The 26,448-nt window shown below is 40.1% G+C and overlaps 1 protein-coding gene across 1 annotated transcript in view; it reads left to right on the top strand.

Annotated features, from left to right (window-relative positions):
• The window catches only part of Smurf2 (SMAD specific E3 ubiquitin protein ligase 2), an 87,101-nt gene that overhangs the window by 12,622 nt on the left and 48,031 nt on the right, over positions 1 to 26,448 (top strand). The window contains exon 2 of the mRNA XM_048365221.1: positions 21,097 to 21,135. Coding sequence (XP_048221178.1) covers positions 21,097 to 21,135 — 39 coding nt within the window. The remainder of the gene's footprint in view (positions 1 to 21,096; positions 21,136 to 26,448) is intronic.

The raw sequence follows: 26,448 nt of genomic DNA, 5'->3' as shown, positions 1-26,448 counted from the left end.
GTTGACCTAATCTCCCCCCAACATTTATTTCCTATCCCTAATCAAGATGAAGTCAGCTGTGCTCCCTACAACAATAGTAAACATTTAAATAACTGAACTTTTCTGTTCCTTCCCCTCCAAGTTTTTGATAAGTAGAACTTTGGAGACTAGTTTAAATGGTTTAGGATTGGGAGGCTACAGCTGGGGGAGGTCTGGCACTTAAAAAAATAGCCTGTAGTTTCTCCAGTTGCCTATAGATGGGGCTGTTTCTGCACAGGTAGATAGATGCCAAGTTTGAGTGAGGCCTGTAAAATAAATCCATTCAAATGGGTGTGTTCATTTCCAAGTCTTTGCTGGATTTGAAGGATCAGATTGTGAAAGGTGAAAGCTTATGAAAGTATCTACCTTACTTTAGGGCCTCTGATATGAACTCACTAAATACTGCACTTTATAGAAACAGAAGTTCTTGTACTAGATAAACAGTTGTTAATTCTACTTTATTTTACATTATTATTATTATTATTATTATTACTTTTGCCAGTCCTGTGTCATAAACACAGAGCCTGAACACTGTTCCTGGCTTCTTTTTGCTCAAGGCTAGCACTCTATCACTTGAACCACAGCGCCACTTCTGGCTTTTTCTGTATATGTGGTGCTGAGGTATTGAACCCAGGGCCTTATGTATACGAGGCAAGCACTCTACTACTAGGCCATATTCTCAGCCTTTCTACTTTATTTTTCTATGGTATTATTGGTTAAGGATGTAAATATAATTATTCTTCTTGTGAAGAAGGAAACTTATTGATTTGTTAGACTGGGAATTTTGTTTAAAAAGTAAAAAGGAGGATTTCCCCCTTCCATCCACCCAGAACTGGGAATTGGATTTAGGGTCTTAGGCTTGCTCTGTTATCTTCCTTCTCCACCTAGTCTTTCTGTCTAATCTACTTAGCTTTGAGCCATAGCTCTACTTCCAGCTTTTTGGGTGTTTATTGGAGATAATAGTCTCATATACTTTCATACTTTTCATGCCAGGATAGGCTTCAAACCATGATCCTCAGGTCTTAGTTTCCTGAGTGGCTAGGATTATAGGTGTGAGCCCCTGGGCACCCAGCTCTACTTAGCTTTTAAGACATAGCTGAAGCCATTAACTCCTCTGACCTATTCTCAGACTTCCCCAGGTTAAGTTGGCTTCCTTCTCTATAAGTTAGTGTTTAGATAGGAAACTGGAAGCATTCTCACTAGTGACTATATGACTGTAATGAATTATGCTCATAATTGTATAGGGAACATAAAGGGAGTCCTGTAAGGACTAGTGCAGCACCAAGGTACTAGCAGAAATAGTAAGCTGGGAAAACAAGGACAAAGGGAGAGAATAGCTAGGAACCCAGAAAAATCTTGCTCTGTCAATTGTGGGACTTGACTTAGGGTCTGGGTCCTGTCCCTGAGCTCTTTTGCTCAATGCTAATATTCTACCACTTCGAGCCACAGCGCCACTTCTGGCCTTTTCTGAGTACTTTACTGGAGATATGAGTCTCATGGACTTTCCTGCCTGGGCTGGCTTTGAACCGTGATCTTCCAATCTCAGCCTCCTGAGTAGCTAGGATTACAGGTGTGAGCCGCCAGTGCCTATCTCATTGCTGTTGTCTTTTACTGAACCCAATTTGAAGCCAGAGGGCAAGGAAGCCCAGTTATGTAGGCCATAAAAATATAGCTTCCAAGACCCAGAGTAAAGGGTGGAGGGGGAGAATGTATGGATCTAGAGGAACAAATTGAAGACATCCTTTATTTATCTTCCTGCATCTCTTTTTTTTTTTCCGGCCAGTCCTGGGGCTTGGACTCAGGGCCTGAGCACTGTCCCTGGCTTCTTTTTGCTCAAGGCTAACACTCTGGCACTTGAGCTACAGCGCCACTTCTGGCCATTTTCTGTATATGTGGTGCTGAGGAATCGAACCCAGGGCCTCATGTATATGAGGCAGGCACTCTTGCCACTAGGCCATATCCCCAGCCCCTTTCCTGCATCTCTTTAACATACTCCTCATTGTATTATCTTACTGGTCTAAAATACAACTTCACTGGCTGTGTTGATGCATTTCTTAAGCACCTTGAATTCCTTTTATAGTTGAAGAATACCTCTTACTGATACTTGAATACCTCTTATTGATTGTGTAGTCAGTTCTCCAGAGTTTTATTAAAACAATACAGTTTTGGGCTGGGAATTTGGCCTAGTGGCAAGAGTGCTTGCCTCGTATGCATGAAGCCCTGGGTTCGATTCCCGAGCAGCACATATATAGAAAACGGCCAGAAGTGGCACTGTGGCTCAAGTGGAAATAAATAAATAAATAAAATAAAAGTCTTAAAAAATACAATTTTTAGGGCTGGGAATATGGCCTAGCGGTAAAGTACTTGCCTCGCATACATGAAGCCCTGGGTTCGATTCCTCAGCACCACATATATAGAAAACGCCAAAAGTGGTGCTGTGGGTCAAGTGGTAGAGTGCTAGCTTTGAGCAAAAAGAAGCCAGGGACAGTGCTCAGGTCCTGAGTCCAAGCCCCAGGACTGGCAAAAGAAAAAAAAAGAATACATTGTTTAGAAGCCATACATGAAAAACATAATAGATGGTACTTGCGAAACATGAGAAACATGGTATGTGCTTATAATCTCAGCACTAGCATTACTTGGAAGGCTGATGTGGTTTGAATCCAGCCTGGATTACACAGCAAAACATTGTCTTAAAAGAGAGAGGAGAGAAGAGAAAGATGAGAAACATAACTTAAAAGGTCTGAGTCAGAAGCGGGGGCGTCAGTGGCTCACACCTGTAATCCTAGGTACTCAGGAGACTGAGAGCTGAGGATTGGGATTCAAAGCCAGCCCCAGCAAGGAAAGTCTGTGAGACTTTTATCTCCAATAAGCCACCAGAAAACTGGAAGTGGTGCTGTGGCTCAAAGTGGTTGAGTGCTAGCCTTAAGCTGAAGAGCTCTGGTACAAGTCCCAGAGTTCAAGCTCCAGTACTAGCACACACACACACACACACACAAAACAAAAGATTAGTGGTCCTAGCTACTCAGGAAGCTGGGATTAAAGAATTCCCCCCCTCCCCGATTTTTTTGGTTGTTGTTAATAGTTTTATATTCTACTTTTAAAACTTCCAGGAATTTTATTACAGATCACCTAACAAATGGCATAAAACTTTCAGCAGTCTCTAGAGGAGTTACGATAGTTTGTTATTAAAATGTCACTTATTTTGGTAAACACACTTGATACAAAGAGAAGCAGTAGCAAAAAGAAAACAGACTCATCTGACCTAAATAATTCATGTAAGCATGTAAATTCTTTGATTTTTATACTGAAAAAATCTTGAGGAATCAAAGAAAAAAAAAACTATAAGGACCAAAACTTTAACAATCATTGAATGCTAGTGCTCCCCTATGGAATCTGCATTGTTTTTCTTGAACCTTTCTATTAACTATTCTCCATAGAGCAGCTTCATAAGTCTTTTTTTTCTCAAATTAAAAGGGATTTAAAAAAATTTCCCTGCTTTAACACTCCAGTGGCTTTCCATTCTTTGAATGACATAGATAATATTTGCTCTAGATCATATATAATCTGACTCCTGCTGTTTTTTTCATTTTGCTCATTATACTGTAGTCACACTGATTTTTCTTGTAACTATTTTTTTTTTTTTTTGCCAGTCCTGGGCCTTGAACTCGGCCTGAGCACTGTCCCTGGCTTCTTCCCGCTCAAGGCTATCACTCTGCCACTTGACCCACAGCACCACTTCTGGCCGTTACCTATATATGTGGTGCTGAGGAATTGAACCCAGGCCTTCATGTATATGAGGCAAGCACTTTTGCCACTAGGCCATATTCCCAGCTTCTTTTTTTTTTTTTGGCCAGTCCTGGGCCTTGAACTCAGGGCCTGAGCACTGTCCCTGTCTTCCTTTTGCTCAAGGCTAGCACTCTGCCACTTGAGCCACAGAGCCACTTCTGGCCATTTTCTGTATATGTGGTGCTGGGGAATCGAACCCAGGGCCTCATGTATACAAGGCAAGCACTCTTGCCACTAGGCCATATCCCCAGCCCCCTTTTTTTTTAATTATTATTTTTTTTTTTGGCCAGTCCTGGGGCTTGGACTCAGGGCCTGAGCACTGTCCCTGGCTTCTTCTTGCTCTTCTTCTTGCTCAAGGCTAGCACTCTGCCACTTGAGCCACAGCGCCACATCGGGCCATTTTCTGTATATGTGGTGCTGGGGAATCGAACTTAGGGCCTCATGTAAACGAGGCAAGCACTCTTGCCACTAGGCCATATCCCCAGCCCTATTCCCAGCTTCTTGAAAGAGACAATTTCTTTCCCAGTTAAGGGCCTTTCTTTTTCAGGGGACTTCTTTATTTTGTTGTTTCTTGTTCCCTGTCTGTCACCTTTGAGTTCCAACTGCTCTGTCTCCAGTACCCTCATTCTCCTATTATAATGTTCTGTTAATTTCTGAGGACTTAAACCATGGTTCTTATTTGCCTATTGTCTTTTGTTGTTGTTGTTGGTTGTGGGGCTTGAACTCAGGTTCTGGGCCCTGTCCCTGAGCTTTTTTGCTCTAAGAAAGTGCTCTACTACTTGAGCCATAGCTTTCTGGTGGTTAATTGGAGTTAAGACTATCATGGACTTTCTTGCCTTGGTTGGCTTTGAATCATGATCCCAGATCTCAGCCTCCTGAATTGTTAGGATTACAGATGTGAGCCGCTGCTACCTTGCTGCTTATTGTCTTTTTTAAAAGTAATTTTAAGCTCAGCACTTGGAGCTCAAGCTAAGATTACAATCTTAGTTACCTGGGAAGCTGAGAATGGGAGTATCATGATTCAAGACCAGCTTAGGCAGAAACGTTCAAGAGACCCCTTTTCAGCCCATAGTTGGGCTTAGTAGAATGTGCCTGTCATCTCCAGGTATGTAGGAGACTGAAATTGGGAAAATCAAGGTTTCAGGCTGGTCTGGGCAGAAAAGCCTGAGATTCCATCTTTACAGAGGAAGCTGAATGCAATGGTGCTAACTTCTCATCCCAACCCAAAATATGTGGGATTGTGGCCTATACACAGACTTGGAAGTGAGACCCTTTCTTAAAAATAACTAGTAAAGGCCTGGGATGTAGCTCAATGGCAAAGTGCTTGTCTGGCAAGTGCAAAACGTCCTGGAATTGTACCAAAAAAGTACCAAAAAAGAAAAGATTAAAAAAAAAAAAAAGCAGGGCTTCAGGAGCACATTAGTAGAACATTTCTAGGAAGCATGAGAACTGCATGTAAGTACTGCAAGGAGAAAAAAATAAACCAAGGAACCCCAAAACACAGACTTTGAAGTTTAGAATAGTTGTAGATTTACCACAAAGTTGCTTGGTGTAGTTGCTATGTTTTCCATACCTATTTCCCCCTAATGTTAACTAGTTTTTCTTTAGTAACATACATTTGTCACAATGGCTGAATCAGTATTAATGCAGTATTATTAACTGAAATCTATATTTTATCAGATTAATTAAAAAAATTGTGCTAGTCCTGGGACAAACTCAGGGCATGGACACTGTCCTTGAGCTTTTGTGCTTAAGGCTAGTGCTCTACCACTTGATCTACAGCTCTACTTCGGGCTTTTTAAAAATTGGAGATAGTCTCACAGACTTTCCTGGCTGGGCTGGCTTTAACCATAATCCTCAGATCTCATCCTCCTAAGTATCTAGGATTAGATGTGAGCCACCAGCACCAGGCTCAGATTAATTTTTTCCAATTCCTGTCTACTGCTTATTCCTACTAGATTGGAGTTCCTGAGGGCTGTGTATGCGCGCACATGTGTGTGTGTGTGTGTGTGCATGTGTGCATGTGTGTCTGTCTGTATGTCTCGGAAAGCATCCAGGCCCTGAGTTTTAGTCCCAGGACCAGCACCAAAACAAACAAAACTTTATCTGGTATATTGTACATATGCTGAAAAAAATGTATATTTTAAGTGTGTAGCCTAAGATTTTGAATAAACTGAATACCTATATAACCACTACAACCACCATGTAGATCAAGAAACAGAACACTGCCAGCATGTGGTCACATATTTTTGAAGAGTTTGCAAATGTGTTACTGTAACCACAATCATCTAAGATTGCTATCTTTTTATGCCAACTTCCCCTCTATTATACTTCTCCTTATGTTGAGTGGCAGTGGAATGTCTGTGAGTATTTTTGGGACCTGACTATGGTGATGCTGACTTGAGGATACATTTTGTTGGTTTTTAACAGGTTATATTTCTGTGGTTCATAGTCTGTGTGTGTAGTCAAGGCATTGTTAGTTCTATTAGCCAGGTGCCTGTGGATCTTCCAGATAAGTCTCAGGGACTTGGCTGGGTGCTGGTGGTTCTCACTTGTAATCCTAGCTACTCAGGAATCTGAGATCTGAGGATCTCAGTTCCAAGCCAGCTGGGGTGGGAAAGTCAGTGAGACTTATCTTTACTTGAAACACCAGCCCCCCCCCCCCCCAGACCAGCCAGAAGTGGAGCTGTGGCTCAAATGGTAGAGTGCTAGCCTTGAGCATAAAAGCTTAGGAACAGTGTCTAGACCCCGAGTTCAAGCCTCAGGAGACACACACACACACACACACACACACACGCCCCCCCCCCCTCCCCCCGGCATAGTCTGTTGTGCTAATCCACTTGGTTTGTGACATAAAGCTACAGAATTGAGGTGGTATAGTGCTCTATAGTGCATCTGGCACTACTGATAAGTGTGGTGAATACAGGAAAAAACAAAGTTTAATACCAAAAGAAAGAAATCACAAACCTTAGAGCTTTCTTTGAAAGAGGCTTGTTAAAATAGCTTCCCCAAGTTTGACTGCAATTCTAAATGTTTATATAACATTACAAGTCCTTTGCTAGAAGAATTTTTTTTTTTGCCAGTCCTGGGGCTTGAACTCAGGGCCTGGGTATGGTCCCTGAGCTTCTTTTGCTCAAGGGTAGCCCTCTACCACTTGAGCCACAGCACCAATTCCAGCCCTTTCTGTTTATGTGGTACTGAGGAACCGAACCCAGGTCTTCATGCATGCTAGGTAAGCACTCTACCACTAAGCCACATTCCCAGCCCTAGAAGAAATTTAAAAAAAGTTATTATAAAAGTGATGTACAGAGGAGTTCCAGATATGTCAGCTAAAGAATACATTTCTTTTTGTTTTTGTTAGTCATGGAGCTTAGACTCTGGGTCTGGGTGCTGTCTCTGAGAACTTCAGCTCAAGGCTATCGCTCTGCCACTTGAACCACAGTGCTACTTCGGGTTTTCTGGTGGTTAATTGGAGATGAGTCTCATGGACTTTCTTGCCTCTGCTGGCTTTGAACCGCCATCCTCATATCTCAGCCTCCTAAGTAGATAGGATTACAGGTGTGAGCCACCAGTGCCTGGCTAACAGTACATTTCTTTTTGGACAATGTCACCCCTGCCCTCATTACCTCCCAGTTTTTCCCTCCTGTCTCTATCTACAAGATGTATAGTTCATTTTTAACATAGTGTCTAGTGAATACCACTATTGCATTTATTTGTTCACTCTTTGTCCCTCTGTTTCTGTGCTCCTGCTTACCCTCCCAAACAGATAAATGAATGAACAAGACAAAAAGAAAAACAGCAATAAAGAAAATACATCTTGTTTCTATTTCCTAGAGTTCATTTTGATATTATTTGGTATTATTTTATATGATTTTATGCACATAGGCATTGCACCTTTGTGTTCCTCTCCTAAGAATATCCTCCTTGTGTCTTACTATGTGTGAATGACTAGAGTCCTATATAATTTATTGTGTCCCAGTGCATTTGAGAGAAAGCATGTGCCATTTGTGTCTCTGAGCTTGGTTTATATCATTTAACATAATTTGTTCTAGGTCCATCCATTTCCCTGTAAATGACATAATCTGTGTAATGGCTGTGTAAAATTCTGTTGTGTTGTGTCACAATTTTTTGGATCTAGTCATCTGGGCTGTTTCTGTAATTTGGCTATTGTGAATAGTACAGCAATGAATATAGATGTGCAAGTGTCTTAGCCGTATACTGGTTTAAGATGTTCTAGGTAGGTGCTCCGGTGTGGTATGGGTGGGTCTTAGGGAAGATCTATGTTTAGTTTTTTGAGGAACTTGCAGACTGCTGTCCAGAGTGGTTGTACTAGTTTACATTCTTACTAATAGTGCAATAGGGTTCCTGTTTTTCTACATCCCCGCTAACATTTGATGTTGTTTGAATTTACAATGTTGGCTGTTCTAACTGGGATGAGATGGAATCTAAGAGTTGTTTTGATTCACATTTCCTTTATGACCATGGTTGATGTGTTTCTTTGCTATTCTTACCTCTTCTGAGAAGTCTCTTCTTAGCATCTTTGCCCATTTAGTGATTGGTGTTTGTTGTTGTTGTTGTTTTTTGCCAGTCCTGGGCCTTGGATTCAGGGCCTGAGCACTGTCCCTGGCTTCTTTTCTTTAACTCAAGGCTAGCACTCTACCACTTGAGCCACAGTGCCACCTCTGGCAGTTTTCTGTATATGTGGTGCTGAGGAATCGAACCCAGGGCTTCATGTATATGAGGCAAACACTCTTGCCACTAGGCCATATTCCCAGCCCCCAACACCAATTATTGAAGAGGCTATATCTTTTTTCCACTGCACATCTTTGACTCCCTTATCAAATATCAGATAGCTAAAAGTATGTGGTTTTCTTTTCCGGGTCTTTGTTCCATTGACCTTCAAGTCTGTTTTGTTATTGTAGTTCCATAGCAGAGTTTGAGGTCTGGGATTGTGATACTACCAGCCTTGGTTTTCTTCTGCCTAGAATTGCTTTGGCTATTTGAGGTCTTTTGTTGTTCCATATGAAATTTTGTATTGTTTGGATTGTTTTCTCTAGATAAAGAGTTTCATTGGGATTTTTATGGTGATTGCATTAAGGTCTCTTTCTTCCTTAATTTAGCTAGTTGTCTGTCAATTTTATTGATCTTTTTTCAAAGAACCAGCTTTTTGTTTCCTTGATTTTATGTGTAGCTTCTATAGTCTAGTTCATTGATTTCTGCCCTAATCTTTACTATCTCTCTGTTTTTCTAGCAGCTTTCGTTTCGTCTAGTTTAGTTTAGTCTAGTGCTGTTTCTGTTTTCTTTATATGCTATGAATTTTCTTCTCAGCACTGCTTTTGTTACATCCCAGAGGTTCTGGTATGATATGTTTTCATTTTCATTAAATTGTAAGAAATTTCTGATTTCCTCCTTTATTTCTTCAGTGACCCATGTCTGTTGTCTCTGTGTATTTGAGTATTTTCTGTGCTATGTTTTTTTGTTGAGGACTAGTTTAATTTCATTGTGATCAGAGGATACAAGGAGTTATCTCAATCCTTTTGTATTTGCTCAGGCTTTCTGTGTGTCCTAAGATACAGTCAGTTTTGTAAAATGTTCCATGGGCTGGTGAGAAGAATGTAAATTGTGTGGTTGTTGGGTGAAATACTCTGTAGATATCTGTTAAGTCCATTTGTTATGCTGTTCATTTAATTCAGAAGCTTCTTTGCTGATCTTTTGTTGACTTGTCGTTTGATGAGAGTAGAAAGTGTTAAAGTCTCCTATTATTGTGTTGGCATCTATCATGTTTTGTAAGTCTAAGAGTGTTTGTTTAGTATATTTAGGTATTCCATTTGGTGCATAAATATTAACCACTTTTATTTCCTCTTTGTGGTGCAGTCCCTTTATTAATATGGAATGACCTTCCTTGTCTCTTTGTACTGATTTTAATGAAAAGTCTGTTTTATCATATCATAGTGTTTATCAACACGATCACTACACCATCCTTCTTGCAGTATGTATTTGCATGAATGATCTTTTTCCATTCCTTCACTTGGAATTTGTCTTTCTTTAATTATAAGGTGGTTGGATTCTGTTTTTTTTAATATAGTCTGCTGCTTTTCCTCTTTTGGTTGGTTAGTTGAGCCCATTGATGTCTATTAACATTACCATATAGAAATATGTCATTTCCTGCTAGTTTGTTGTTTTGTTGTGCTTCTTTCTTCTTCTTGTGTTTACTAGTCTTCTAGTGATTTTTATTCAGTGCAGTGTTTCCTTGACATTGTTTCCTTCAGATTTTATGCATCTCTTTAGTTTCCTTTGTAATGATGGTTTAGTGTTCATGAATTCCTTCAGTTTTTGTCATGAAAATTAGTTTCACCATCAATTGTGAATAATAGCTTCACTGGATATGCCAGTTTCAGTTGTTGTTGTTCAGAGCTTGAATTATAGCACTCTAGGCTCTCCTTGCATTGAGAATTTGTGTGAAGTTATATACAGTTATTGTGATCTAGAAGAAACTTTTATGGCATCAGTAGGATTTCTTTTGGGGTAATGGGATTTTTGTGGGACTAGATAATAGTAGTGGTTGTACAGCATTGTAAATATATAAAAAACCATTGAATTGTACAGTTTAAAATAATGAATTTCAAGCCATGTGCTGATGGCTCATGCCACTAATCCTAGCTAGTCAGGAGGCAGAGCTATGAGGATCATTGTTCAAAACCAGTGTGGGCAGAAAAGTCCATGAGACTTACCTCCAGTTAACCACCAGAAAAGGAAGTGGCACTGTCGCTCAAAGTGGTAGAGTGCTAGTCTTAAGCAGAAAAGCTCTAGTGCCTAGACCCTGAGTTCAAGCCCAAGACTGACCCCCCTCCCTCCCCCCAAAAAAGTAATGTTCATGTGATATTATTATTATTTCCATTTCTTCCAGGTCCTGGGCTTCAACTCTGAGCTTAGGCCTTATCCCTGAGCTTTTTTTTTTTTTTTTTGGCCAGTCTTGGGGCTTGGACTCAAGGCCTGGGCACTGTCCCTGGCTTCTTTTTTTTTTGGCTCAAGGCTAGCACTCTACCACTTGAGCCACAGCGCCACTTCTGGCCATTTTCTATATATGTGGTGCTGGGGAATTGAACCCAGGGCTTCATGTATATGAGGCAAGCACTCTTGCCACTAGGCCATATTCCTAGCCCTCTGAGCTTCTTTTTGCTCCTGGCAGTGCTCTACCACTTGAGCCACAGAGCCATTTCTGGCTTTTCTGAGTAGTTTTTTTTTTTTTTTTTCTTTTTTGAGGTAAGAGTCTCTCAGATTTTCTTTTTTTGGCCAGTCCTGGGGCTTGGACTCAGGGCCTGAGCACTGTCCCTGGCTTCTTCTTGCTCAAGGCTAGCACTCTGCCACTTGAGCCACAGCGCCACTTCTGGCCATTTTCTATATATGTGGTGCTGGGGAATCGAACCTAGGGCCTCATGTATATGAGGCAAGCACTCTTGCCACTAGGCCATATCCCCAGCCCCTCAGATTTTCTTTTTTAATTAATTAAATTTTGTTGACAAGGTGTTGTGCAAAAGGGGTACAGTTACATAATAGGGCAGTGAGTACATTTCTTGTGATACCTTACACCCTCATTTTTCTTTCCCTTCCCTAGACCAGGTAGGCATATATACAATTCCCAGTGTACCAGAATCAAATACAGTAGCCACGTGGCGTACGCCAAAGGAAATTCACCTAGAACTTTAAATATAACGTCAACAATAGAGTTTGCTTATCCTTGTCTTATATGATTGTTAGGTTTTTTAAAGTAGGTAGCTGGTAAAGGAGAATACCACGCGGTATTAAGGCAGGAGAGAAAGTTTATTACCAAACTGCTGGCCTGTGGCCAAGATGATCCGTGGCGGGAGAGAAGGGAGAGAGAGAGAGAGAGAGAGAGAGACCCCCACCCAGCCCTGCCTTATATCTAGGGCAGGGGCAAGGGGTGTGGCCAGGTGGATTAGGATGTGACCTCAGGGAAAGGGGAGGTAACTGCCTCCAGGTCTGCAGGTTACCCAGGTAACTGGGTGGAGACTTAATGAGGTGGGGGCATCTACATGGAACCCTCAGGGAGAGGACCTAACAAAATCTGAATACGGATGACTCATACCTGTAATCATATCTACTCAGGAAGCTGCTATCTGAGGAACATGGTTTGAAGCCAGTCAGGCAGAAAAATCTGTAAGATTCTACCTTCACTTTTTTTTTCTTTGTTTTTGGTCATGGGGCTTGAACTTTGGGTCTGGACACTGTCCCTGAGCTCTTCAGCTCAAGGCTAGCACTCTACCACTTGAGCCACAGGGCCACTTCTAGTTTTTTGGTGGTTAATTGGAGATAAAAGTCTCATGGACTTTCCTGCCTGGGCTGGTTTTGAACTGGGATCATCAGATCTCAGTCTCCTGAGTAGGATTACAGGCATGAGCCACTGGCGCCTGGCTTCTACCTTATCCAGCAGTGGCTCAAGTGGTAGAAGCCATTTGTGAGCAAAAAAGCTGAGTAAGAGCTTAAGGGCCTGAGTTCAAGCCCTGGTACTGGTACCAAAAATAAAATTAAAAAAAAAAAACTGGAACAGAAATTATGTAAGAACTATGTACCTACTTTGTGCTGATCCTAGGATTTGAATTTAGGGACTGGGTGTTACCCTTGAGCTTTTTTGCTCAAAGCTAGTGCTCTGTCCTGTGAGCGCTGCTTCCAGCTTTTGTGATGCTAGAGATAATGTTTCTTGGATTTTACTGCCCAGGCTGGCTCCATACTGATATCCTCAGATCTCAGCCTGCTAGGATTTACAGGTGTGCCTAGCTCTGTTTTTTTAATTTTTTTAATTTTAAAGTATGGATTAAATAACACATTTATTTTTACTCTCTCTCAAAACCCTATTAAATGAAATAGATGGATTAAAAATAAACCCATAAACTTGTAAGAACAAGCCAGGGCTGGTCTTTCACATCTATAGTTCCAATTCCTTGGGAGCCAGAGATGTAAAACTCACTAGGCAACATAGTGAGACCTTGTTACAAATAAAACTCTACAAGAGCAAAAAAGAGCTGGGACTATGGCCTAGTGGTAGAATGCTTGCCTCGAAGCCCTGGGTTCGATTCCTCAGCACTACATATATAGAAAAAAGCCAGAAGGGGAGGTATGACTCAAGTGGTAGAGTGCCAGCCTTGAACAAAAGGAAGCCAGGGACAGTGCTCAAGCCCTGAGTCCCAAGCCCCAGGACTGGCAAAAAAGAACAACAACAAAAAACCCAAAACAAAGAGCAGAGAAGAACAGAAGGCCATAAATAAGCAATGTCAAGAAATTTCACCAATCTCAGCTGTGTCTGGGTTCAAAGGCTTTGGGAAATGTTATCTTGAAAAGAAAATGACCCATCAATCATTGCCCTCCTCACAGAAACTGATAGAGAGTTCTCATAGGAGAGAGTGAAGAGAGAATAAAGGAACAGATAAATGAAGAGGGAAATATTTATGTCATGGAATGACAGGAAGGAGGTACATTAAACGGTCAACTTGGGTAAAATTCTATGAGCTGATAAAAATACCCAGTTAGTCCATTAATAAAATAAACTTTAGTTTTGAGCATCTGCTTTGTATCATTTGTTGTTATTTGAGTGCTTTACTTAAGTTATTGTAAGTCTTGTAAAATGTGTTACTCTCTGAGTGTTTATACTCCATACTTCGTTATAAATTTGAATGGAGGAGGGAAGCACCTGGGAGATAGAAGGTTTTGGAGTAGGTTACTTGAATTCAATCTGGAATATAAGTGTGTGAAGAGGAACATCTCAGTTCCTTGCAGAATTCTAAACATGAAGACCCAGGAGCCGAGGCAGCAGGTTATCTTCTAAAAGAGTGCTGGTGAGATATTCTGAATTTAAGAAATGGTTTGAAGTCTATGAAAGGTTCTATACACATCTCCTACAGGACTATTCTTTTTTTTTTTTAACAACTACAAAAAAAAAAGTTGAAAACTTACCTTGTAGAGAAAGTAAGCCAAACTGGCTTCACACGCAGGCCCTTTGGGAATGGGAGAGAAATGCCCATCTAAAAATGACTTGTATAAATGAATATTTACTGCAGAAAATTGGACAGTGCCAGAGAAAATGCTTTTTAAGTTTTGGAGTCTGTGAAAATAGCCAGGTCACCGTGCCCAAGGATCTATAATGAAAGCCATCTGTGCCAAACGAGGGAATGAGAAGAATCTTTCCGTTTAAGCATTAGGCTTCCCATTTTCACATTAAGAATTAGAAATTCCTTGAACTTCATTAAAAAAAGACTTTCTTCCAAATCTAGCTTGTAATAAACTCTTGTTTTAGGGTGACAGGTTGTGAGGGAGCAGAGTGGAAGAACAAATGGCACTAACTTCGCAACAACAATACTAGAAATGAGAAAATGGTACAACAAAGTCTTCAGAAGAATTCTAAAGGAAGATTGATTTCTAGCTTAGAACTCAGCGATAATGCTCAGTTGTGAAGACATTTTCTTTCCCTTTCTCTTCATCTCTTTTTCTCCCTTTCCCCCTCTCTCCTTATCCCTTTGTTCTTTCACGCTTTATTGTTTTTTAGAACTGAAGAATGAGCGCCTGAGCCCTGTACAGGCAGCACCAGTGGCTCACACCTTTGTTCTAGTTACTCAGGAGGCTGAGACCTAGAGGATCTTGGTTTGAATCAGCTGAGTTGAAAAGTTGTGAAACTCCTTCTCCAACTACCCAGCAAAAATCTAGACTAGAGATGAGGCAAAGTGGTGGAGCCATCAGCCCTGAGCAAGCCAAGGGAACATGAGACTTTTGAGTTTTAAGTACTGGCAAAAGGCAAACAAAAGGAATGAAATGGGTGTCAGGGACATAATTGAACAAATAGAGAAATCATCTGCAAGGTTGAATTTTTTTCTTAGTAATACCTTTATTGACTGTCCAAGGATCTTTCAGTCTTACTATTTGCCCTTGAGTACATTTTAACATTGAAGCCTTAATATAGATTGGATGCACATTATAAACTCTCAAGCTTTTAGAGATAAAATTTAAGGATTCTTCTTCCATTGAATGACTTTTGTGCTCAATGCTGTATCTCTTAGTAACTGAAACCTACTTGTGGGTAGAGATTTATTAAACACTTATTAAATACTAAACAAATTTGAATCCAGTTTGAATACAGTTGTCTCTTAGTATCTCTGGGAGATTAGTTCCAAGATCCTCATAAATGCCAAAATCCCTGGATACCCAAATTCCTTACGTAAAATGTTGTAGTATTGCATATAATACATTCTTCCATACATACTAAGTTATCTGTACATAGGATACATTGTAAATGTTGTGTAAATAGTTGGGTTGTTTAGGAAATAATGATAAAAATATCTGTATGCTCAATATTCCCCCTGAATAATGTTGGCCCTTTGGCTAAGTCCATGGATGCAGAATTTGTCAGGATGGATAGCTGATGATATTTTAAAGATTTGAAATATTTGATTGTAGAAAAATAAGCATATAGTTCGGTGTTTTCCTCTGTATTGTACATCTATTGCGGCACATCTATTAAAACAGAAATGATACAGAGGAAGTTTAGTATGGCCCCCATGCAAATTTGTGAAGCATTGCATATTTTTCTCTGGCATTATTACCATGCATAATAATGTATAATGGTGCTGTTCAGTAGAACTTGTGATGTGCCCATTTTTAATATTGTGCTGCCCATTCTGGGAGGTACTGGTTAAAAGGCATTATTGTGCACTTAACATACTGCTATTATGATGGAGAAGCTGATTTTTTTTCCCCCACTGTTGATCATGGGGCTTGAACTCGGGGCCTTGGGACTCTTCCTGAGCTTTGTCAATCAAGGCTAGCACTTTACCACTTTAAGCCAAAGTGCCATTTCTGGCTTTGTGGTGGTTAATTGGAGATAAGTCTCACACTTTCCTGCACCAACTGGCTTTGAACCACGACCCTCAGATCCCAGCCTCTTGAATAGCTAGGATTACAGGTGTGAGCCACTGGCACTCAGCTGTATCTTTAATATTTAATATATTTCTTTAAAATCAGCTTCTGAAGCTGGGTGCCGGCAGCTCACACCTGTAATCCTTGCTACTCAGGAGGCTGAGATCTAAGTATCACCGTTCAAAAGCCAGCCGGGGTAGAAAGTTCGTTAGCTAATTAATTACAAAAAAGAAAGAAGCCAGAAATGGAGGTGTGGCTCAAGTGGTAGAGCACTAGCCTTGAGCAAAAAGGACAGTGATCAGGCCCCAAGTTCAAGCCCCATGACTGAAAAAAAAAATTATGTTGTCCCCAAAATAACGCACATTTAAAAAATTTTGAAAATTACTCCAAAGTAGAAAAAACCACGATCTAGAGATTACCTTATATTTACAATTCTTTATACACTTAAAAAATAAATTTGTATTGATTTGCAAGCCAAGGTGTTTTTGCTTTCCTTTTTTTTCCTTTTTTCTTTTCTCCCTGTATTTAAAATATTTTTAACTGGCATGTACAAAAGAGGGGAAATCAAGAGTTGCCTTGGTGGGCTGGGAATGTGGCTTAGAGGTAGAGTGGTTGCCTAGCATGTATGAAGCCCTGGGTTCAATTCCTTAGCACCACATAAACAGAAAAAGCTGGAAGTGGTGCTGTGGTTCAAGCAAAAGAAGCTCAGGGACAATGCCCAGGCCTGGAGTTCACACCCCAGTTCACCACCCCCCCCCAAAAAAAAAAAAAAAAGACTTGCCTTGTGTAGAGTTACTTGATTTGAGCTGTTAAGAACAAGGTAGAACTTGTTCTGATATATTAGCCTGATTGATTTGAAATAGCTTGAAGAAAAAGTTGTTAATTTAGTTTTTATGTCCTTTGTACATGTTTTAGAAGCTGTTAAATGGAATGAGCCAAATGTATACACATGACTAATTTAGTTTGTGCAAAAGACAGTAAAGATTGACTTTTGATGATTCCCTACTTCCTTACTTACTGTTGAACATAATCAGTTACTAGTTTACTTTCCCTGTTTGTAAATTGCCAGCTGCATAAAAAGGTGTTTTTTTTTTTTCTTTTTAATTTTCCCCACTGCTGGTTTTCTCTTCTTGTAAATTTTACACTATTTTTCCTTTTGGGACTCTCTCCTTTCCTGTCCTGAGTAATGAAGCTGTTCTAATCTCCCAGTGGAGACAGAAGAAAAAGCAAATCAAAAGATATAGGGTGCAAAGTTACATTTGGGGAGGGGAAATGGAAAGAAATACCTGAGGTTAGACTGTTACAGTGACTGAAATGACAAGCTAAGGACTCTAGATTTTAATCCTGTAGGTAGTTAGGAGTGTAACATTTCCAGGCAAGGGAGGAATTTTGGGTTTATAATTGATTCACCTTTCCTCCCAACATAATTGTCAAAAACCTTATTTCTCTTTTGAAATATCTTTTGACCCATCTCTTCCTTCTTGTTTTACTCATTCTATTATCATGATCATAACTGAGTCTTTTGACATCAGACTGAGATTGTTGCTCTATTAAAAGTTTCCAAGCAGGGAGTAAACACAATCCCCGGGTCCTGGGGCTTGAACTCATTGCCAGGTCACTGTCCTTGAGCTCATTTGCACTTAAGCTAACACTCTACCACTTTGAGCCATAGCTCTACTTCCAGTTTTCTGGTGGTTAATTCTTACATGGGCTGACTTTGAACCTAGACCCTCAGATCTCAGCCTCCTGAGTAGTTAGGATTACAGGCCTGAGCAACCAGCTCCTGGTGAGAGTTGGCTCTTGTAAGCATATTATTGAAGCCCTTAGTTTGAATTAAGACTCTTCATGTTATATGAACCAATGAAGGTAGTAAGGTCTGGAATTTAATCTTGTGTCAAATGAGTATGACACACCTAATGGTTAATTTTGTTGTGTTATATCTCAAGTATAGGCTAAAGTGTTCATGTAAATAACCATGCCTGTTATTTTTACTTAGTTACTAAAAATAGCTGGGAAGGAATGATACTGAAGTAGGTATAGAGAGCTTAATGCAAAGCGTTTGTTTTTTTCCTCTTCTGTTTTGGTACTTTACAAAAACTTTGAGGTTATTGTTTCTATTTATTTTTAAAGGACTTGATCAATTCCTAGTCAGTATACTATAATGTCCATTCTAATAATATATACTACATATCTATTACTGCATAAATGTCACTTTTCCCTTCCCCTTCCCTCCCTTCCTCTGTCCCCTTTTTTCCCTCCCTGCCTTTCTTCCCCTTTCCTCCCCTTCTCCCTTCTTTTCCCCCTTTATTCATTCCTTCTATGCAAAGCAAGCATCCTAACACGGTGTTACATCTCTCTAGTCCCCTATGTGTCTGCTATTTGCCATATTTTAAGCAATTCTTTACGCTATCTTAATTTCAAAGTAGAAATGTGAACAAGGTAAGTGCAAACATTATCATATCATCAGAAAATACTGATCTTAGAGAAATTAGGTAATTTGTCCAAGGGTTCACAGCTAGTTAATGTTGGAGGAGCTGGAATTTGACCCAGACAGTTTTTTTAAAAATTTATTTTCCCAGACATGTTTTACTTCTCTCTCCAAGCTCTGTTAGACTGTCTTCCTGGACTGTTTAGGTTTGACACACAGGTCTCTGGAGGTCTCTGAACAGTTTGTCTATTTTTCCCCATAAACAATTACTTTTTGTCTCATGTTTCCTTTCAGCCAAAAAAGGTTAACTTCCTTTAGTCCCAGGCTTTAAGGTTAGATAGGCTATGTGCTTTGAATTAAGAGAGGCTCCCCTCCTCTTTTCCTGAGTCTTTCTCACAGCTGCCTGACTGTAAGTCAACTGGAGATTCGTTTGGTTTAATAGGCATACATTCTTTGGGAAGGTTGATGTTAAAAGTATGTTGGAGCATGAACAGTTAATAACCATATGGTGTGAATTACACAGGACAGTTTGGCTAGTCAAACTTCAAACATCTAAGCTAATGGAGAAATTTGTGATTAATGTGCCAACTGTCAAAACTTGAGGAGATGAAGAGCACTGCATCCCCTCTCTGTATCTTTGCCTATCTGTGTGTGTGCGTGTGTGTGTGTCTGAGAGAGAGAGAGACAGAGACAGACAGACAGAGATAGAGACAGACAGACAGACAGAGATAGAATGTCCTGGTGCTTGAATTTAGGGCCTGGGTGTTACCCCGCGCTTTATAGCAAGAAGTTACAGGAGTTCTTTTATATTTTCTACTTTTTAAAAATTTTTGTCAGTTGTGGGGCTTGAACTCAGAAAGCTGTCCCTGAACCTCATCGTGCTCAAGGCTAGTGCTCTACCACTTGAGCCACAACACCACTTCCTGCTTTTTTCAGAATAATTTATTGGAGATAAAAGTCTCACTGACTTTCTTGCCTGGGCTGGCTTCAAACTTTGATCCTCAGATCTAAGCCTCCTGAGTAGCTAGGATTGCAGGTGTGAGCCTGCCTATTTTCTACTTTTCTTGTTCGATGTGTGTAGCCGTTTCATGAATCATAGAGTGGTTGGTGGTTTTGAAAAATCGTTGTTACCTCATTAATACTGAAGATTGTAAGTGGGACATATATGTGTGTTGTTCAATTTATGTGATAGTAAAAGTTTGAAGGAGAGTTTGTGCTTGGTATGCTTAGTGATTTATGCCCTAGTTTTCATGATTGAGTGGGTTTTTTGTTTCTTATTGTTTTTAAAACATTGCCTAGGGGCTGGGGATATGGCCTAGTGGCAAGAGTGCTTGCCTCGTATACATGAGGCCCTGGGTTCAATTCCTCAGCACCACATATATACAGAAAATGGCCAGAAGTGGCGCTGTGGCTCAAGTGGCAGAGTGCTAGCCTTGAGCAAAAAGAAGCCAGGGACAGTGCTCAGGCCCTGAGTCCAAGCCCCAGGACTGGCCAAAAAAAAAAACAACAAAAAAAAAAACATTGCTTAAGGGACTCTTGACTAGTAAATTAGTATCTTGTGATAAAATAATTTTATTCATTTACTGATAGCATTTGTTTTCAAAATAACTGTGGTTTCTAAAGTGATTATTTTTAGACTTCTCTTGGTTTGATATGTTAAGTGAATTTCTGTACTCTAAACTTCAATAATTGTAACAATTTAAATAGACCACAAAAACTGAATGTAGAAATTAGGTAAACACATACGATAGATTTAATTCTTAATATATAAAAGTAGATAATTTTCCTTCAGTTACCAAGTTTGTTTTTTTTTTTTTTTTTTTTTTTTTTGGCCAGTCCTGGGCCTTGGATTCAGGGCCTGAGCACCATCCCTGGCTTCTTCCCCGCTCAAGGCTAGCACTCTGTCACCTGAGCCACAGCGCCCCTTCTGGCCATTTTCCATATTTGTGGTGCTGGGGAATCGAACCGAGAGCTTCATGTGTAGGAGGCAAGCACTCTTGCCACTAGGCCATATTCCCAGCCCCCTCAGTTACCAAGTTTGAATCAAAGAAATTTGACTATATAAGTAATAATTTAAAATTGAAGTACACATTTAAAAATGTACCCTTCGGGCTGGGAATATGGGCTAGTGGCAAGGGTGCTTGCCTCATATACATGAAGCCCCGGGTTCAATGCCTCAGCACCACATATACAGAAAAATGGCCAGAAGTGGCCCTGTGGCTGAAGTGGCAGAGTGCTAGCCTTGAGCAAAAAGAAGCCAGGGACAGTGCTCAGGCCCTGAGTCCAAGGCCCAGGACTTGGAAAAAAAAAAAAAATATCCTTCTAAGCCTGTATTTCAGTGATTTTCTTCACAATGTTGTGAATATATCCACATAACTCATTTAGTGCAGGATACTCAGATTTTTTTATATTTAGCTTTAATATGCTTACTTTTAATTCTAAAAGCTAAAGTAGACCAGTTTTGTCATTCATTGATCGTCTTAGGGATTGGTAATTTTAGATAAGAGAATTGAGTATGTTAGGAAATGGTATCTACATTAGACAAGCTTTTATTTATCTTAACTAGGATTCTCTTTAACATAACACTAGTTCATCCTTAAAACAATATATCAACCTGGATTTATGTGTCTTAGAACTATCGTTGCACTAAGTTTCTATAGGACTAGATGCTAATGGAAGGTAGGAATTGTGTCCTGATAGAATAAGCTATATAAGCGTTAGCTGTTACTAATGATTATGGCTAAAGCTGCATCCATTAGTGGTCATTCATTCATGTTTAGCTGTCTTTTAGTAGTCAGACTTTAATATATGTGTTTTTCAAAATCATAGTTTATGCTTCACTATAGTTACTGTTTAATTATCTACTGGGTTCTAAGTTGATACAATGCAGTGTTACCACTTAGTTTTAATTTTTCCCATGTATTTTTTTGTTTCTTTTACAGTACTCTGTGCAAAAAACTTGGTGAAAAAGGATTTTTTCCGTAAGTAAATTAATTTTAAATATAAACTTTGTATACCTTGTGTAGAGTTTTTAAAATAACATTTTGAGAATTGTCTCATTTAGGGATTTCTCTACTCGGAATTATATTCAGTGGCATTTTATGAATGCATTGGCTTCGATTCAGAGCCATTTGGTCTCACATTTTCCTGGGGGATTTTGTGCTTTTTATCCTGATCCCCTTTCTTTATGTATCCCTTCTGTTTTTGTGAATGTGTGAATGCAGGTGTGAAATTGCAGATATGTGTAATGCACTTGAAAGAAAATAGTTTGTAAGATGGACACAGTGGTGGCACACACATGTAATTCAGAATTTGAGAGGCTGAGGCAAGAGGATGGTGAGTTTGAGGTCAGTTTAGGCTACAAGCCTGAAAACACAACAACAAAAGAAACAGAGATTCACTAAAAAGTAGAAAAGTCATTGAGGTTGCTTAGAATTTTCAGTATTCTAGGAAAGAACTCTGCCACATTTGATCGTAAATGCACTTCATCTCAAATGAAAAAGCAAATTTAGATCACCTTTGTGCAGTCTGTTTGTCCAATTGGTTGTGAAAAACTTTTTTTTTTTCAGATACAGTCTTTCTATGTATCTCAAACTACTAGCCTTGAGCTCATGCTCTTTCTGCCTTTATCGGACAAATATGAGGGATTACAGACATGAATCACCACATCTGGTGGTTGTGAATTAAAAAAATGATTTTATGTAAGATTAAGTTTTATGGGCTGGGAATATGTCTTAGTGGTAGACTGCTTGCCTTACATGCATGAAGCCCTGCGTTTGATTCCTTGGCACCACATAAACAGAAAAGGCTGGAAGTGGCTCTGTGGCTCAAGAGGTAGAGTGCTAGACGAGCAAAAAGAAGCCAGGGATAGTACTCAGGCCCTGAGTCCAAGCCCCAGGACTGCCTCCTCCCCCCCCCCCCAAAAAAAAAAGATTTATGAGAAAGGATTGGGAAATGCCTCTCATGTGTATTAGAAATATTAGTCTTAACCAAGTGTCAGTGCTTTACACTTGTAATCCTAGGTACTCAGGAGACTGAGATATGAATATCGTGGTTCAAAGCCTGCTGGGCCGGAAAGTCTGTGTGACTCTTATCTCCAATTAACTGCCAAAAAGCTAGAAATGGAGGTGTGGCCCAAGTGGTAGAGCACTACTAGTCTTAAGCCAGAAAGCTCAGGGACAGTGCCCAGGCCCTGTGCTTGAGCCCAAGCATGCTATTCCTCCTACCCCCAAAGAAATTGTAGCCTTATACTTTCATATTTACCCATACCTTTAAAAAATATGGAGCAAAAATGATATAACTTTTGGGGTTGGGAATGTGGCTTAGTGTTAGAGTGCTTGCCTAGCATGCACAAATTCCTCAGTACCATATTAACCGAAAAAGCCAGAAGTGACACTGTGGCTCAAGAGGTAGAGTGCTAGCCTTGATCAGAAAGAAGCCAGGGACAGTGCTTAGGCTCTGAGTCCAAGCCCCAGGACTGGCAAAAATAATATAAATAAATAAAAATATTGGGGCTGGTAATATGGCCTTGTGGCAAAGAGTGCTTGCCTCGTATACATGAAGCCCTGAGTTCAATTTCCCAGCACCACATATATAGAAAAAGTCCAGAAGTGGTGCTGTGGTTCAAGTGGCAGAGTGCTAGCCTTGAGCTTGAGCACAAAGAAGCCAGGGACAGGGCTGGGGATATGGCCTAGTGGCAAGAGTGCTTGCCTTGTATCCATGAGGCCCTGGGTTCAATTCCCCAGCACCACATATACAGAAAACGGCCAGAAGTGGCGCTGTGGCTCAAGTGGCAGAGTGCTAGCCTTGAGCAAAAAGAAGCCAGGGACAATGCTCAGGCCCTGAGTACAAGCCCCAGGACTGGCCCAAAAAAAAAAAAGAAGCCAGGGACAGTGCTCAGGCCCCGAGTCCAAGGCCCAGGACTGTCCCCCCCAAATATGTATATTAAAAAGATAAAACTTTAATAGAAACCTTTACCAAGAAAGTTTTACATGTGAAAATACTTTAAATTAGAAATAGAATTTGGGGCTGGGGATATAGCCTAGTGGCAAGAGTGCCTGCCTCGGATACACGAGGCCCTAGGTTCGATTCCCCAGCACCACATATACAGAAAACGGCCAGAAGTGGCGCTGTGGCTCAAGTGGCAGAGTGCTAGCCTTGAGCAAAGAGAAGCCAGGGACAGTGCTCAGGCCCTGAGTCCAAGGCCCAGGACTGGCCAAAAAAAAAAAAAAAAAAAAAAAAAAATAGAAATAGAATTTGTTAAATATTTAAATTCTTTTAAATTAGAAATAGGATTTATTAAATATTTAAATCCTATCACGCAGCAAAATGCTGTGTCCACTATCTAGTATAATGTTAGATGACCTTTAAGTGTTTGGCTAAAAGAAAAAATAAGCTCCTGCTGTATTTTTTATATCCTACTTAATTAATTTCATTTGAAAACTTACTACTTTCCATCTTTCTAGAGTAGAACCTCAAAGTTTTAAAAAAAAGATCTTCTGGGCTGGGAATATGGCCTAGTGGCAAGAGCGCTTGCCTCGTATACATGAAGCCCTGGGTTCGATTCCCCAGCATCACATATATAGAAAACGGCCAGAAGTGGCTCTGTGGCTCAAGTGGCAGAGTGCTAGCCTTGAGCAAAAGGAAGCCAGGGACAGTACACAGGCCCAGGAGTGGCCACAAAAAAAAAAAAAAAAAGATCTTCTACCTGGGTGCTGGTGACTCATGCCTGTAATCCTAGTTACTCAGGAGGCTGAGATCTGAAGATTTCTGTTTGAAGCCAGTCCTAGTAGAAAAGGCCTTGAGACTCTTATCTCCAATAAACTACTCATAAAAAGCCAGAAGTAGTGCTGTGGCTCAAGTGGTAGAGAGCTAGTTTTTAGCAAAGGAATATCTGGGACAGTGCCCAGACCCTGTATTCAAGCAAAAGAGGGAGGGGGAGGGGGAATCCAGATGTATTTGTTTTTATAATCTTTCTTGAGATTGATCTTAGTGGGAGTGCAAAGTGATAAAATAGGCTGGTGATAAGGAGAAAACAGAGGGAAGTGAAGAGCTGTTCCTAGGTATCTGCTCTGATTTTAAAGATAAAACCTTCCTTTTTTGTCTCCCAGCCGTTTCAAATTCTTTTCCTTTCTCCAAAGTCCCAAGACTAACCTCTCCAATAAAATACATGTAATCTTAGCTATTGAGACAGGCTTGGAGGACTGCAATTTGAAGCTAGCTCAGGCTGAAAAGTTAGGGAAATTCCATCCCTAGTTAACCATGAAAATGCCAAACCAGAAGTATAACTGACAAGGTAGGGCACAAGTTGTGAGCAAGAAAGCTGAGAGAGAGCTGAGGCCCTGAGTTCCCTCTCCTCCAAATACTTGCCCACATTAATTTCAGAGAAAAAAATGATTCCTCAATTTCTCTCCTCCCCACCCCTTCTCTCTTTCTATCACTCTGGTTCTCTCTTTCTTGTGCTGAACTCAGGGCCTGAGCTCTGTCCCTAAGCTGCTTTTTCTCAAGGCTAGTGCTCTACTACTCATTTGAGCTACAGCTCTACTTCTAGCTTTTTTGGTAGTTTTGTGGAGATAGAGCCTCACAGACTTTCCTATCTGGCTGTCTTTTATTCATTGTTTTCTTTTTCTTTCTTCCTTATTTTTTTTGGTGCCAATACTTGAGGTATACCTCAAGTTCCAGCATTATTTATTTTTCTCTTTCTGTCTTTCTTTCTTTCTTTCTTTCTTTCTTTCTTTCTTTCTTTCTTTCTTTCTTTCTTTCTGTCTTTCTTTCTTTTCTTTCTTTCTTTCTTTCTTTCTTTCTTTCTTTCTTTCTTTCTTTCTTTCTTTCTTTCTGTCTTTCTTTCTTCCTTCCTTCCTTCCTTTCTTTCTTTCCTTCCTTCCTTCCTTCCTTCTTTCTTTCTTTCTTTCTTTCTTTCTTTTCTTTCTTTCTTTCTTTCTTTCTTTCTTTCTGTCTTTCTGTCTTTCTTTCTTTCTGTCTTTCTTTCTTTTCTGTCTTTCTTTCTTTCTGTCTGTCTTTCTTTCTTTCTTTCTTTCTTTCTTTCTTTCTTTCTTTCTTTCTTTCTTTCTTTCTTTCTTTCCCTCTCTCTTTCTCTCTCTCTCTCTTTGTTTCTTTCTCCCTCCCTCCCTCCCTTTCTATTAAGAGATGAATCTCTTGGATTTCTCTACCCAGACTGGCTTTGAACTGCAGTTCTCAGATCTCAGCCTCTGACTAGGCAGGATTACAAGTGTGAGCCACCAGCACTCAACGGTTGTCTTTGATTAATTTGAAAATGACAGATACAGGAATAGAATTGTTATGTTTTGTCTGTCCTGAATCTGGAAAATTAGTATCTCAGTTTAAAAAATTAGCCAAGTAGTGAGTGGCCTATAATTCTAACTACTTGGGTGATGGAGATCTGGTAGATCAATGTTTGAATCTGCTTGGGGAAAGGGTTCTTGAGAGCCTATCTCAACTAATAAAACATGGTGGTGCACACTTGTTAGTGTTCACTCACAGCTATGGAGGAAGCATAAATAGGAAGATTGTGGTCTGAGGCTGGCTTGGATATAAACATGAGACTCTATTTGAAAAAGTAAAGCCAAAAGTGGGCTAGAACTCTGGAGCAAAAGCCCTGAGTTCAAGCCCCAGTACCACCAAAAGGAAAAATAAACATAAATATTGGATGCAAGGTTTCCAGTCATCAACATATTTAACATTTTAAGTATTTTCAAGCACATCAGCAGAGATGCACTGTATCCCCAGCATGTTGAACTTGTAAATTGTCACTTTTGTCTCTAATGTTTTATACAGTTTCACCTTCTTTTGACTTTCTATTTTTGTTAGAAGGATACTATTTTCATTACTGTTTGGGGCTAAAAGTATTGAAGTGTTAAACATGTTTCTCTTTTTGTGCCATCCTGGGCCATGACCTTCCGGCCTTGGAGCTGTCTCTGAACTTTTTTTGTTCAAGGCTAATACTCTACCACTTGAACTAAGGCTCCAATTTAGGCTTTTTGGTACTTTATTGGAGATCAGAGTCTCACAGACTTTCCCTGCTTGGGCTGGCTTTAAATCACAATCCTCAGATCCCTCAGCCTCCTAAGTAGATAGGATTACAGGTGTGAGCTGCCAGCACCCAGCTTAACACCAGTTTCTTATAGTTCAAGTTAAATATCTCAGAGTAGCTTTTTTTTTTCTTATTTATTATTTAATTACTGTGATTTAAACTCAGGGCCATCACACTTGCCAGGCAAGAGTATCTCCATACCTCCAGCAAGAGTAGCTTTCTTTAACTGTCTTTTCTCTCTTTT

This window comes from Perognathus longimembris, chromosome 17, assembly GCF_023159225.1.
Source record: "Perognathus longimembris pacificus isolate PPM17 chromosome 17, ASM2315922v1, whole genome shotgun sequence".
Taxonomy (NCBI): domain Eukaryota; kingdom Metazoa; phylum Chordata; class Mammalia; order Rodentia; family Heteromyidae; genus Perognathus; species Perognathus longimembris.
This window is presented reverse-complemented; position numbering and strand designations above follow the sequence as displayed.